The sequence below is a fragment of the Phyllopteryx taeniolatus genome, chromosome 2 (assembly GCF_024500385.1).
Source record: "Phyllopteryx taeniolatus isolate TA_2022b chromosome 2, UOR_Ptae_1.2, whole genome shotgun sequence".
Classification (NCBI taxonomy): Eukaryota; Metazoa; Chordata; class Actinopteri; order Syngnathiformes; family Syngnathidae; genus Phyllopteryx; species Phyllopteryx taeniolatus.
This window is the reverse complement of record NC_084503.1, coordinates 38,685,454-38,701,554: the sequence shown is the minus strand read 5'-3', so window position 1 is coordinate 38,701,554 and position 16,101 is coordinate 38,685,454. Positions and strand designations below refer to the sequence as shown.

At 40.5% G+C, this 16,101-nt stretch overlaps 1 protein-coding gene across 2 annotated transcripts; it reads left to right on the top strand.

Annotated features, from left to right (window-relative positions):
* Positions 1 to 316: 316 nt before the first annotated feature.
* tradd (tnfrsf1a-associated via death domain) lies at positions 317 to 12,631 on the top strand. Of its 2 annotated transcripts, XM_061766140.1 has the most exons (6): positions 383 to 423; positions 556 to 612; positions 3,504 to 3,658; positions 6,865 to 7,145; positions 10,020 to 10,125; positions 11,543 to 12,631. In XM_061766140.1, exons 3-6 carry the CDS (start codon positions 3,505 to 3,507, stop codon positions 11,833 to 11,835), a joined length of 834 nt encoding a protein of 277 aa, XP_061622124.1. In that variant the 5' UTR covers positions 383 to 423; positions 556 to 612; position 3,504; the 3' UTR covers positions 11,836 to 12,631. The 2 variants fall into 2 exon arrangements, with proteins under 2 accessions (XP_061622123.1, XP_061622124.1); XM_061766139.1 differs by lacking the exon at positions 556 to 612 and having other exon boundaries at positions 317 to 423.
* Positions 12,632 to 16,101: the final 3,470 nt, after the last annotated feature.

Here is a 16,101-nt window from a genome sequence, read left to right as displayed (position 1 = left end):
ATTTGAGAATCACTGTCAGGTTAAAAAAAAAAAAAAAAAAAAAAGACGCTAAATACACAGTGGTTTTAAAACACAATGCATTACATTACTTGTCCGGTTTTCATGATATTATAATTGTATTAAAGTGAGGAAATACATCTACAACTTGCCTCTGATCAAATCTTTATACAGTATGTGATCGGTGGCCGCATATAACCCAGAGTGGCTGGTGATGCTGCCCTACTTTAAACTCAAGATTTCTTTCTTGCCGGAAAAAAGCAACCACTTCCTTCCGGGTTTTGCCTCACCCTGAGAAGGAATTCACCAATCAGAATCGCTTATTTTTTCCTATTCAGCCAATGGGACGAGAGAATGTGATTACAACGTCTGTGTGTAAAGCATTAAGAAGGAAGCGTCACGGTGCAGTGTAACTAAAGTTTTTAGGTAAGTTCGCGTACACTTATTGTACAATTACACTGCGTTCCTTTCATGGTGAATCATTTCTACAAACGCTGTTAAATGTTCATGAAGTTAAATTTACCCCCCCCCCCCCCCCCTTCGGTCTCGTCGATGAAGTTTTACGATAGTTGTTCCTACTGTGGTATCTGCACACTAGCAACAACACAACTGCAGGTAAATACTGTATATTATATGCATTTCAACTTTCCATAGCAGTCGCATTTATGTGGCGTTTCCCCCTTAGTGCTGATATTAGATGTAAATCCATTTTAAAACACATTTGAGGCTATAGTTTTCCCCTGTAATGAAGTGACATAGTTACAGACGTATTATTCAGAACCAGTAAAATGAAATCCATATAAATGGATTTCATCATATTGCAGTTTTATTAAGAGTGATTGGTGTATTTTAGGAGAGGAAAATATTCTCATAGTTCACGTTCCACTTTTAGTCCCTAACAAATACAATAGATTATGTTAAGTCTCTGCAACATAACTGCACTTAAATCTAGAAGAAAACTATACTTGAAATATGAATGACTTGTAAATTCAACTGAACCGTACTTAACAAATTAATTGGATTAAAACAAGTTAAGCCACTTTAACATTATGCAGCTTCAAAACTTCACTAGTAGTATTTATTATTACCCTGTTGTTGTTATTGAAGATGGCTGGAAAGGTCAGTTTCCGATTGTGCGTTTGATACTGTAATTTGAGGAGTCAATGATTATTTTTGTTATATGGTTAAGATGGAATCACTGCAAATGTTGGTTCATGTTTTTTGCTTATTTTTGTCAATGTCAGCTGGGTGAAGATCCAGCTCAGCTGCGGTCCTAATCAGGACAAGCGGTATAGAAGATAATGGCAGCCCACCAACATCACCTGATTTCCCTTCATTTGAAGCTGTCACCCACTTTTTTTGTTAAGATAACAAGTAGAAAAGAAAATCACAACTTCGTCACAATGAGATGACGGAAATAATTTGTGATAGGATAACCCAGTGTGTAGGGATGGGCAAGTACTGATACCTGGTATCGGGCCAATACTGGACTTATTACAAGGTATTGGGTACTTTTCAACACTGGCAATACCACCTACTGATAAAAAAAATAAATCTGACATTGAGTAAGTCCTTCTCGCCAGACGTTGGCACTAAACTGCGTTGGTTTGACACATTGGAGAATCATATTGTGCGTCAGAAAGAAAGAGAGTTTATTTTGGTCACAATTATCTGTCATTGCGTGAATTGAAATTTTAAATATCAACAGTTCTAGTGGTATCGGTGAGTAAATAACAGTGAATATTCAAACAGGTATTGGGATGAAGAAAAAAAAAAAAGTAGTGTCGAACATCACGACTCGCATGGAACATTCTTTAACATTCTTCTACATCAGCCAAGCGGTCTGTCCAGGGAATAGTAGAGGTTGTCTTTTGGGCAGCAAAAGCTAAATGATATATTTTAAGCTGCCGATGATCATTTAATCCTCATACCGTTGCTGAACTAATCTCGCGATATACTTTCAGAGCGCCGGTAGATTAGATTGCATATAATTAAATACTGGCTAAATTGTTGAGATTCCTGCAGACCCAAGAGTCAAGCGTACTGTGTATTAGTGAAATATGAGGATGTGTATAATCCAGCTCAAATGATGCTCTTTCCATGCGGTGCCTTCTGCATTCCGTGCATGGAGACAACATGAGTAAGTGAGCGGGCCTCTGTAGTTCATCCAGAGTACAGGATATCGGGGTTGTGGGGGGAGGGAGGCTTCAGATTAAACATGTTTTTATGTAATGAAGGTTGGAGGAGGGGGCCAGGGGCAAAGATGGTAAAAGGAGGAATGAGGCCTCGGCGAGCAGACACCACCAGTACGGGGAAATGTCAGTGGCGAGCCGTGCATTTGGTAGCGGGCCCCTCAGTGAGGATTTACCCGATTTGCTCCACCTCTTAATACCACCACCACTATCACGTCGCAATTATAGAAATCATCAATGCGATCCAAAAACGCAATATAACAGCACGAAACTCTGCCACTTACAGTACAGCATCTGGAGAAATAACAAAGCCATTAAAAATGTAAATGCGTCAACCTCATCAAGATATGCTGATTATTATATTTATGAATGTGTACAGATTGCTACAGACATGTTTTGCTAATTAAACTTTGTCCTAACAAGTTTTGCTCCGACCAATCAATGACAGGATGGAAAAATGCTGTTGTTATTGTTGTGAGGATAAATTTGAAAACTTGAGGAAATACCTGTGAGGTGGGTGGATTATCTCGGCAAAGGAGAAGTGCTCATGAACACAGTTTTAGAAAGATTTGTGAACAATATTTCAGAGACAGGCAATTTGTGTACATAGAAAAAGTCTTTGATCTTTGAGTTCAGCTCATGAAAAACGGGAGCAAAAACAAAAGTGTTGATGTTTTTTTCTTTAGTATAGTTTACATCAGCCAATGATACCGATTCTGAAGGCAGATGAAATGGACATGACTATCCACAGACATGTACTAGAAATTAATACAATTTTATGAAACAAATATAAGAATCTAGGTTGTAAATGTAGGTCAGTGCTTCTAATGATTTTGTTGGTGAAGAAAATACCAGAAGTAAAGAATATTCAGGAAAATGTAGGCATGTCATTTTCAAAATCTACAACCAATAGATGCCTTCCTAAATGTAGTTATGGACTCTTTGCAAAAAGGTGAAAACCCCACATTTAAGATTTTGCCAGAAAACCTCTACGAAGCCACCGAAGTTGTGGAATCAGATTCTTTGGATTGATGAAACCAAGGTCAATGTGAAGCACAATGATGAGAGAGAAATATATGGAGAAGGAAAGGCGCTGCTCATGATGCAAAGCTCACCTCATAATGGTGGATGTCGTGTTCTGGCATGAGCATGTATACATTAGATATTATATTGGAACTGTCTTTTAAAGGGTCTCGTGTACTTGAAGCTGTTCAACACTGGAGACAGTACAGTACAGTTCTGGATGATGTAATGGGCTTGTCTGAGTTGATTGTGTGATTTTATTAGATTTTTTTTTCTTCCCCATATTCATAGGATGGCAGACAAGGTTTTGAATCCAGGACCCTGGACAGGATGCGCCGTTCTGTTTCTGCAGTCGCTCTGTCCAGATGCAAATCTGCTCTCCCTCTACAAAGACGACCAGCAGGGAAAGTTCATCTTTTTTAAAGTCATCAAATTGACACTAATAGGTGAGCAGCAAAGTTCTAATTTGGATGTACAGTATGCAAATGGACCATATTTTAAAAAAAGTGAGTACACACCTCACAGGCCAGCGATACACACTCAAAGTCACAGATACTACAGTACAATGTGAGGATGGGGACCCCAAGTAGATAAAGACAATACCTGCAGCTCACATGTACATGGAGTAATGTTTCTTCTTCTTCTTTTCCTTTCGGCTTGTCCCGTTAGGGGTCGCCACAGCGTGTCATCCTTTTCCATGAGAGCCTATCTCCTGCATCCTCCTCTCGAACACCAACTGCCATCATGTCTTCCCTCACGACATCCATCAACCTTCTCTTTGGTCTTCCTCTAGCTCTCTTGCCTGGCAGGTCCATCCTCATCATCCTTCTACCAATATACTCACTCTCTCTCCTCTGGACGTGTCCAAACCATTGAAGTCTGCTCTCTCTAACTTTGTCTCCAAAACATCGAACCTTGGCTGTCCCTCTGATGAGCTCATTTCTAATTTTATCCAACCTGGTCACTCCGAGAGCGAACCTCAACATCTTCATTTCCGCCACCTCCAGCTCTGCTTCCTGTTTTCTCTTCAGTGCCACTGTCTCTAATCCGTACATAATGGCTGGCCTCACCACTGTTTTATAAACTTTGCCCTTCATCCTAGCAGAGACTCTTCTGTCACATAACACACCTGACACCTTCCTCCACCCGTTCCAACCTGCTTGGACCCGTTTCTTCACTTCCTGACCACACTCACCATTGCTCTGGACGGTTGACCCCAAGTATTTAAAGTCCTCTACCCTTGCCATCTCTTCTCCCTGTAGCCTCATTCTTCCCCCACCACCCCTCTCATTCATGCACATATATTCTGTTTTACTTCGGCTAATCTTCATTCCTCTTCTTTCCAGTGCATGCCTCCATCTTTCTAACTGTTCCTCCAGCTGCTCCCTGCTTTCACTGCAGATCACAATGTCATCTGCAAACATCATGGTCCACGGGGATTCCAGTCTAACCTCATCTGTCAGCCTATCCATCACCACTGCAAAAAGGAAGGGGCTCAGGGCTGATCCCTGATGCAGTCCCACGTCCACCTTAAATTCTTCTGTCACACCGACAGCACACCTCACCGCTGTTCTGCTGCCCTCGTACATGTCCTGTATTATTCTAACATACTTCTCTGCCACTCCAGACTTCCGCATGCAGTACCACAGTTCCTCTCTGGGTGCTCTGTCATAGGCTTTCTCTAGATCTACAAAGACACAATGTAGCTCCCTCTGACCTTCTCTGTACTTTTCCATCAACATCCTCAAGGCAAATAATGCATCTGTGGTACTCTTTCTAGGCATGAAACCATACTGTTGCTCGCAAATACTCACTTCTGTCCTGAGTCTAGCCTCCACTACTCTTTCCCATAACTTCATTGTGTGGCTCATCAACTTTATTCCTCTATAGTTGCCACAGCTCTGCACATCACCTTTGTTCTTAAAAATGGGCACCAGTACACTTTTCCTCCATTCCTCAGGCATCTTCTCACGCACTAGAATTCTATTGAACAAGCTGGTCAAAAACTCCACAGCCACCTCTCCTAGATGCTTCCATACCTCCACAGGAATGTCATCAGGACCAACTGCCTTTCCATTTTTCATTCTCTTTAATGCCTTTCTAACTTCCCCTTTACTAATCATTGCCACTTCCTGGTCCACCACACTTGCCTCTTCTACTCTCCCTTCTCTATCATTTTCCTCATTCATCAACTCCTCGAAGTATTCTTTCCATCTACCTAGCACACTGCTGGCACCAGTCAACATATTTCCATCTCTATCCTTAATCACCCTAACCTGCTGCACATCCTTCCCATCTCTATCCCTCTGTCTGGCCAGCCTGTATAGATCCTTTTCTCCTTCTTTAGTGTCCAACCTGCCATACATGTCATCATATGCCTCTTGTTTTGCCTTTGCCACCTCTACCTTTGCCCTGTGTCGCATCTCAATGTATTCCTTCTGGGATGCTCAGAACTACATCATCTAGCTCCTTCCAGAATTTCTCTTTCACCTCTAGGTCACATCCTACCTGTGGGGCATAGCCACTAATCACATTACACATAACACCCTCAATTTCAAATTTCAGCTTCATCACTCGATCTGATACTCTTTTCACCTCCAAGACATTCTTAGCCAACTCTTCTTTTAAAATAACCCCGACTCCATTTCTCTTCCCATCTACACCATGGTAAAATAATTTAAACCCTGCCCCTAAACTTCTAGCCTTACTGCCTTTCCACCTGGTATCCTGGACACACAATATATCAACCTTTCTCCTAATCATCATGTCAACCAACTCCCGAGATTTTCCTGTCATAGTCCCAACATTCAAAGTCCCCACATTCAGTTCTAGGCTCTGTGTTTTCCTCTTCTCTTTCTGCCGAAGAACCCGCTTTCCACCTCTTCTTCTTCTTCTTCTTCTTTGACTTCGACTTCGACCCACAGTAGCTGAATTTCCAACAGCGCCCTGCAGGTTGACGGCGCCGGTGGCGGACGTTGTTAACCCGGGCCACGACCGATCCGGTATGGAATTCTTTGGATGAACGCTCATATTTGTTTGGCAAGGTTTTAAGCCGGATGCCCTTCCTGACGCAACCCTCTGCATTTATCCGGGCTTGGGACCGGCCTACAGTTTGCACTGACTTGTGCAAATGTTTAATAATGTTTAATAATGCAAAATATTTTTTCATCCATTACTCGAATAACCGACGGGATAATCCATAGAATAAAATCAATTCTGAAAATATTTGATAGCTGAAGCCCTATTCCAGTGGTAACCTGTGAAGCTTTAGTAAACTCCATACCCAAGAGTGTTCGGTCTGTGCTGGAAAATAATGGTTGGCCAAAAAAAAATAAAAAATTGCCACAATTTGGTGATTTTCACCTAGGGGTGTGCCCGCTTTTGTTGCCAGCCGTTTAAACATTTATAGCTGTTTGATGAGTTATTTTGTTATTTTTGAGAGGACATGAAATTTACACTTTTATACATGCTGTACATTAACTATTTTACAATGATTGCAGATGTCTTCAGTGTTGTCCTATGAAAAATACAATAAAATATTTATAAAAATGTGAGTGGTGTAATCACTTTTGTGAGGTGCTGTCTGTCCAGGATATCATTAAATGAATCCGTGGCTATTTCTGTTAATTCATTGACTATTTTCCATGGTCAGATTCCGCTGGAGGTCTGGGAGGTTACGAGATACTCAAGTTTCACGATGCCGATCCCTTCCTCGGTGTGGAGGTGAAGTTTATGGATCTAGCGGCGTGTCAACAGTTCCTAGAGAGCTACAGCTCTGGAGCGGTGCGTCAGTCCATCTCTCAACACGCCTGTCGGCTCCTCGCGCTGGCACAAGAGTTCACCGTGGAGACGCAGCTCAAGGCCGGAACACATGTCTTGGATCAATGTCTGGACAAGCTGGAGCTTTGTCTACAGCAAATTCACCTGTCACAGGTATGCATATTTTGGCTTTTCTGAGGTGGCAAAAATACTCAAACTCTGTACTTAAGTAGAAGTACAGATACTTGTCAAAAAAGACTGGTCAATGTAGAAGTACTGATTCAACTCCTTTAGTTAAGTACATCCATCCATCCATTTTCTGTACATCTTAATCCTCACAAGGGTCGCGAGCGTGCTGGAGCCTATCCCAGCTATCTTCGTGCAAGAGGCGAGGTACACCCCAAACTGATCGCCAGCCAATCGCAGGGCACATATAAACAAACAACCATTCGCACACACATTCACACCTATGGGCAATTTAGAATCTTCAATCAATCTACCATGCATGTTTTTTGGGATGTGGGAGGAAACCGGAGTGCCCGGAGAAAACCCACACAGGCACGGGGAGAACATTCAAACTCCACACAGGCGAGGCCTGGATTTGAACCCCAGTCCTCAGAACTGTGAGGCAGATGTGCCAACCAGTCGCCCACCGTTCCGCAAGTTAAGTACAAGTAAAAAAAAAATAAAAAAAAATAATGAAAAATACAAACTCTGAAATGTACACGATCAGGATTTTTGGGACCAATCAGCTAGTTTGAAAGAAACGATAACCGATCACCGATCCGATCACAAGCTGGAGCAATGTGTCTATTTAAATTACTTGTTCATTTACTGTATATACTTGTGTACTATATACTGAGTATCTTCAAAAGTTTTCTCTAGTCCAGTGATTCCCAACCAGTGTGCCATGGCACATTAGTCTGCCATGAGCAATCTTCAGGTGTGCTGTGGGAAATTATCAAATTTTACTTAACTGCGAAAAAATTTATTCATTTGCAAGAAATAATGTATCTTTGTTTCTTTATTTATGCCAGTGAGGCATAGTGACAGACAGAACAAATAATTGCTCTTCTATTAGATGTTGGGAATTACATACAGTAATTACTGTGTATCTACTTTTTGTGACATTTTTGTTTGTTGGTGTGCCGTGAGATTTTCCAATTGTAAAATATGTGCCTTCGCTCCATAAAGGTTGGAAATCACTGCTCTTGTCAGGTCATGTATTCTAATCAGTCAGGTAAAAACAACATTACATGACAGAAATAATGGGAGCTAACTTACTTACTTACTTTATTGTAATTAAATTACTTCACACATACCGAAACTTTAGAGCATGATTCGACATAACGTCGGCATGTGTAGGTACAACCATTAGTGCGAGCACTAGCTTGCTATTCTACATAACGTTTTGTTGCCTGCTTGGGAGCGGTATTGTATTAAAAGTACGGGAACATACCTCAAGCAAGCCTTAAATGAACGTAATCTCCCAAGCACCGGTGACCACCAGCACACGTTTTTCACCATTTTGTTCTTATAATACACGCGTCGCGTTGTCATTGCCATGGTAACGAGTGTATCTGATCGTGCTTGAGTTGACGAGATAAAGCCCCGTGATCATAAAAGACGGGATGTGGTGGTATCGGAATTTTATTGCAATAGTCTGACAATCGTGAAAGACCAAATTTGTCTTGTAGTCTGATCCACGCATTAAGTGTTGTCTGGTCCACACCGCCGACGTTTTTTCAAAATAACTTTATTGGTTGTGAGATATTTACAGTGCTACCTTAAAAGACACTTGACAAGGCTAAAAATAAACTAGCCTTTGGATTAAAGTATACTGTACACGATGGGGACGCGGAGTAAATGTCTTTTGCGGAGCCGAGCAATGACCGGCGAAATATGACATGAAAGCCGATCAGCATAAAATGCTAATTATCGGCCGATACTGAACAAGCCGATCAGATCGGTGTAAAGTCTAGAAAATACAATACCCGTCATTTTGCTAACTTGGCACAACGAAACCAAAAAACAAATAATGTTAAAGTAGCTCATCATAACAACAACAACAAAAAAAATACACGTTGTAGTGTTTTTCCAGATTAAATTAGATTAATTTTTAAATGCCAGAATCTGGCAGCAATGTATTGGTCACCAAAATAATTTCTGTATCCTACAACATAAAAAAACTATCTTAAATAAATAAATAAATATCTTCTCTGAATCATCTCAATCAATCAATCAATGAGCCAAGATCTCAACCGCGGTTGACTTTATCTCAATTTGTTTTTTCACATCATGTTGTCATCTGTGGAGGTTGAAAAAAAGAAACAAGCCTCTTTTGACCAAGTAAGGAGTACAGAAAGTACAGATATTTGTTCTCAAATCCAAGGAGTAAAAGTAAGTTGTCATCAGAAACAAAAATATGCAAGTACAGATTCCTGAAAAAGAAAAAACTTAAGTACAGTAAGTCGCAATTGAACTATTTAGATCACTTTAAAACAGTTGAAACAACGTGCTGTATGAGTACATAAATAAAAATCTAACAAGATATAAAATAACTGTGAGGCAGATGTACTAATCATCATGTCACCTTGCCTAGTATCGTAAATGTATTGATGATTATTAGAAAATGTTACTAAAGTCAAACTTGTAGGAAAATTAATACCTTTGGTGTGTTATACATTTCTGTTTGCACTAAGTTCCAGTGTTTTGTCTTTGAATAACATCATGTAAACACAGCTTTTGTGTGTTGCACTAATAGCCGTGACGTGACGCCATCATCTCACCTTCATTTGGATAATAGGAGTCATTGCAACAGGAACACATGTATCACTCTTGCATCAGTTGAGTGTTTTTTGTGCCGCTAATAATTAATATGCACTCACTGGACACTTCATTGGGTACACCTACACAAAGATAACAAAGCCATTAACACAGTCAGAGAGAATGTATCCCCTGCGATAAAGGGGGTTCATGGTATAGTTTTGGTTTATAAAATGTCAAATGTGGAATAGTTCAAGTGTCTCTCCTCTCATTTTCTCACAGCCCGAGCGCCTGCGTGATGAAGAGATCGATCAGCTTGAGAAGCTGCTGCGGCCTCCTGCCCAGCGGATCCCCAGCAACTGCTTCAGGTTTCAGAATAAAGTGTTTGGTGAGTCGAAGTCTTGTCACAATACGTTTGAGCTCAAAAAAGTTAATAGTGGAGCCCCGCTATTCACAGGGGATAAGGACCCAGCGAAAAATTAATTACAGTTGTGCCTTTAGATGCGAGTTTTGGAGGATTTTTTTTGCTTTGACTTGCGAGCGCAGACTTGAGATACAAGCGCTGTATGGTGGCAGTGACCTCAACTCATTTCACAATAAGCAGCGGTTTGGAAAATAGTGAACCAACATCAAAAAAGGCTTCAAGCTGTTTAATGCCACTCACAGTTTACTGTCAAACTAAAGAAAAACAAAGAGAATTACACTTTGTGTATTGAAAACAACCACTTAGCTTGGCCTTTCAGCCCGCTATCTAATAGCATCTATGTTGCGGTGCTTTAAGCAGCGGATTGAACACAATTGATGTAGAAAGACAATATAAGGACTCACAGTCATATATTTTTTTATCCTCTGCGTAGAAAGACTCATATTAGTGCCGTACCGATGAGGTGAGTTGAGACATCTCAATGAATCATTTCTGAGTTCTAGGCAGGAGGCGCCACGCTCCAATATAGTTGGCTGCTGCATCTAGGTAAGACTGTCTAGAACTCAGTGGGATTCATAAGAACGCTTGAATGAACAGTATATCCATCTGTCAGCAACGTTTTGGAAAATAATGGGTAATTTGTTCAGTGACATGGTCACAAATGGCAAGAGAAAAGAACTCCGGTCGCAACATATAATGTAATACAGTATGTAAGAAATAATGTCAGTGAACATCTGCTGCATTTGTTGTGTGTTCGGTTTACTGGCAGCACATAAACTCTGTGCAGTTTGACAGATGATTCTGTAATCCAACCATTTATGAATTGATGGTCACAGTCGAAGGGGAGATGAGTGCATGCCGGCAGATAATATATGTCGATTGCATTAATTTGAAATTGCCAGCTTTCTGCTGAATTGTCATAGTCCCTGTGGATCAAGTCAAGGCTTATAGTGGTAGCAGTCAGCGACCAGAACATAAGACCAAAGAAATGTTATTTAAACAATTTAAGAATAAAGTTGCAATATTGTGAGAAAAAGGTTATAATTTTCTAATAACATCACAATATTCCATGAAAGAAAAGCAAAACATGAGAGAAAAACGTAATTTTATGAGAATAAAGTTGCAATCTTATGAGGAAAAACGAGGGGAAAAAATCTTTTTGACAAAAAAATAGCCAATGGAGGGGGCTATATATAGCGATATAACGGGTTCACTGTATACAATATACTGTATATTCTGTAACTGTCCAGTGAGTTTAAAGAGCATTTCAAGCCGTAGCAGACCAGGAACTGTTTTTATTTGTTTATAAACCTCTGTTTACATAATTGCAATTAAGTACAGTTTGCATTGATGTTTTTTGTTTTTTGTTTTTTTTCATCAGAGGATCGAATGCTGACGGCAGCAGATGTTCAGCGCTTCGCTAATGGGGTGGGCCGTCAGTGGAAGCACGTGGGGAGGACCCTGGGGAGGGAGTGCGGCGCTCTGAAAGATACGGCCATTGACAACCTGGCCTACGAGTACGCCAGAGAGGGCCTGTACGAGCAGGCCTATCAGCTCCTCAGCCGCTTCGTCCAGGCGGAGGGGAGGGCGGCCAAGCTGAGCCGGCTGGTCAAAGCGCTGGAGGACTGCAAACTCACCAGCCTGGCCGAATCCATTCTGGACGTACAGCCATGAGAATGACATGGCTTTTGTGGCATACGAACACGCAGGCGGAGCGGTCGTGAAGAGGGCATGCCTCGCCCCCGTGGACTTTGTCCCTCCTGCTTTTACATACAGATTGTCGGTTCTTTATTGCAATCATTGAAAATGATTCCTTTGAGCATGTTTGTGTGTATTTCTGATCATAGCTTTTATATTCAGGGGTGTCAAACCCATTGTAGTTAAGGTGGGCCAGACCAGTAAAATCATATCTTAATTATTTTAAGTAACAATAAGATGCCTTTCCCTCCTTTCTCATTAGTAAAATCTTGAATTAAACTTTTAAAAAACAAAAATGTCAGATTTCTTAAGAAAAAATATTCAGTTCATCTTCAGTTTATCATCGTGTGTGTGCTTCATAGCTAATCACAGTGATTGTATAATCGGCACAAACATTTTTAAATCACAGGTATTTGGAATTTAAACATTTTGATTGGCACTTTAAAAACAAATCAACACGTAATGATTCTCAAAACCTAAATCGACTCGCACAGCACATAATTGCAGGGTGGCTGCAGTATTGTTTCACTTTCAGATTCATCCTGTGGGCCGCATTGAAGCCCCGCGTGTTTTGACACCGCAGATTTAGATGAAGGCAAGTGGTGCTGCACGAGTGGATTCTCTGTATTATTTCAAATGATTTCAACTTTATTTTTGCTTTAGAAGTCTCTCTACGCATGGAAGCTGTTTGGATCTCCTTTCTAATGACTGCACAACTGAAGGTTATTGATTTTTATTTTATTTTATTTATTTTTTTCCCCCTGTACAAAATTGGTGCGCACAAATGCTTGAAAAAAAATTCTCATGTTTGTGTTGGATACGTGAGTGCGGAGCTGGAAAAGCATTTACACTCGGTACTTAAGTAGAAGTACAGATACTTGTGTAAAATTAAAAAAGACTAGTACAAGTACTGATTGAACTCCTTTACTTAAAGACCCTGTAAAGGGAATTCAGAAATTTATATGAAGATAAATGCTGAAAACATGTAACGAGACTGTATCACTCGATTGTGGACATATAGCGTTAAACAGTTTTTCATCGTTTCAGTTTTCTTGATTTTTTTGGGGTTGGGCTGAACTGGTACACAGTGATGCACTTTGGAATCCAGCATGAGTCACCACTCCCCCACTATATAAGAACTTGAATGCCTTTGTATGCATCAGAGGTCATCCGGCACAATTGCGATGTGCAGTTAGCTAGCTAGCTATGCCTACACCCCAAAATACAGCTTCTCTTCCGATTGCCTGCTTGTGTGGCCACTTTAGAGCGCCCTGTTGTCGGCCGTTCACGTGTTCTGCAAAGAAGGTGGAAGAGTGTGTGTGTGTGGGGGGGTGAGATGTGACCGCTAGTGTGTGGATAGGAGCTTTGCACTGGCGCGCCCGCTTTAGAGCGCCTCGTTGTCACGGCAGTTGACAGTTGAGCGGAGCGTGCTTTCAGCGCATTTAGTGGACACGCCCACAGCATTTGAGAATGCAGATAATGGCTTGATTTTGCATGATATTGAAGTCTTAATTTATACACCTGTCGATTTTAACCATTCAAATTTGGCAGTGTTGTTAACAACTCTTTCCTGTGTTGTGTCAAATTTCAGGTAAAACTTTATTCAATTACATAGCACTTGTACCATTTTGCCAAAGTCCGGAGTACAAAGTACAGATATTTGTTTTCAAATAGGGCAGTAAAAGTAAATAGTTGGCACAAAAATGAATCATCAAGCAAAGTACAGGTACCTGAAAAATATAATTTAGTGCAAAGTATTTGTACTTCATTACATCCCACCACTGCATTAGTGTAATTAAACGTGAAAACATTTTTTTTTTCCAAATTCCCGCAGGTATAATTTAGTATTAATCCTTCCTCCCCCTTCTGTCTCGTTCTCATTCCCATCACTCACACACACACGCGTGCGTACGCTCATGATTAAACTGGGCTGATGTTGCTGTTGAATGTGTGCACGTTGTTTCGGGGAAGTGATGTAGATCTGGCAGTCGAGGTGTGTATGTGTGTGTGTGTGGTGTGTGTATCAAGGTTTTATCACAGCCCAAATTCACTGATGGATGAAGTGGCTGCAGCTTGAGCTTGTCTGGTTTCATTCATGTCCAGTGTAAAAACCCAACCCCCCTTTTTTTATGCCACTTGGCCGTCCATCCAGCTGTGACATTGTGGATAAGAAGCTTTTAACACAGACATAAGTAGATTTCTTCTAAGTTATGCAAAATAAAGTCATCTCCCCTCAGCAATGTAACCACAGCTGCAATCAAGATGATTATTTTGGTAAATTTGTGTTTATATTGAAATTGATTGCGGTTAGATTTAGTGGCACACATCCAGGCTTTTTAATAGCTGCTTTGATGGAACGGTTCATTCTCAGCTTTCAACACACTGATTACAAAACGTTTTGTTTTGTTTTTTTAAAAATCATTTTCAATGTGCTTGCTGACTTGCATATTTGGCAGCGGAGTAACAAACTCATTCACTGTAAGCGGTCACATCATTAGGTACGCCTGCATGACTTTTCCATTCTGTCTTTACAAAAATAATTTAAAAAAAGTTTGGGTTACCACTGTCATTTATTTGACTAGTACTACTAGTAAAGCACTAGATTAGTCAGTTGTAGTAAAAGTAACACACATTTGTCAACTAGTGCACAATTGTGCCCCACTAGTAACATGTCCTTGTCCTACTATAATATGCCAAAATTTTCCTACAATTGTGCAGTAATGTCATACAATAGTGGGAAAAAAACAAAAAAACATCACAAGACAGTCGTTCTACTAGTGTGCCCTCGTTATTCTACTGTCATACTAAAGTCATGTGTTTTCCACTACTAGTGCCACTTTGGCCTACTAGTATAACATTAAGCTTTCTTGGAAGTCGGTTGAGCATGTATTAGATATCCTTGATACCCATCTTCATGTACATGTAGTAGTATGCTCTTTGTCCTCACTAGTAAGACAATTCAGCGCACTAGTAGTACTAGTACTAGAAAGTTTAAAGTACCTCTTACTCTTACATTGGCATTATTCCATAGTTCTGGACTTTAAAATGATGTCTGCTGAAAAAAATCCCCCCCCATAATTGACTCAGTAGTAATTTTAGGCTTGTTTTCTGATAACATTTAATTTTCAGGCATATTTTGGTCTGCCCACATTTAGGTTGTTGAAACCTACGTGATTGACACGACAGCCTGCTGACGTCAGTGACAGGATGAGGATGATAAGCACATTTCCTTGTTCTTGGTTGCTTCACAAATCTATACTATTGGTCTGTCCCCACTTTGTCTGTTATTTTAAAGCAATATTAACCTATTTAAAGAGGTGAAAATAGCTTGAGAACAAATCTATGAACGCTCTTCAATGCTAAAAATGTCTGTGAAGTGCTGTAAAACTACCTATTTTCTCATTTATCTTGGCCACAGGCGAACATTATGCCATGCTGGCAGGTGCTCTGTTCCTATCATTTAAATCAATGAGAATGTAATAAATTCACGATTTTTTTTTTTTTTTTAGCATATTAAATGAGTGATTGAACATAATTTTGGGGTGCTGTTGTGTTAATGTGAGTGTGCAATGGTATGTGATAGTAATATAAGGTATAATACCAACTTGAACAAAGCCATGTTTGGAAAGAATGATGTTTTTGTTTTTGTTTTTTTTCCTGAAAAGTTGTCATTTTGGAGGCGCGAGGATTCAGCCCGACAGCGACGATATATAAAATATGAGTAAATACTGGCACTTTATAGTATCGTACATTCCTTTGTCGAAATCGGCGACACAGCGAATTTGGTCTGCAGCTCTGCAGATGACATCTCACCAATTAATGCATGTTTTTGGGATGTGGGAGGAAACCGGAGTGCCCGCAGAAAACCCACGCAGGCACGGGGAGAACATGCAAACTCCACACAGGCGGGGCCAGGGATTGGAACCCGGTCCTCAGAACTGTGAGGCTGACGCTCTAACCAGTCGTCCACCGTGCCGCCCAAAATGTTATACAGTAGTGGAAAAAACGTGACTAGAAGACCCACTCATGTGCTAATGTGCTGTATTGTCTAACTAGTGAGGACAAAGCGCTTACTATTGCATGAACCTAAAGCTAGATATAGAAGATATGGAAGAAAGGCAAGCCATAAAAGCATTTATACTTGTTTTTGTTCAGAATTCAGCAGACCAGTAGGATATCGAATACTTTTAAGTGACTCAATAGCTTACTAAGGTGCTGAACTGTCTTACCAGTGAGGACAAA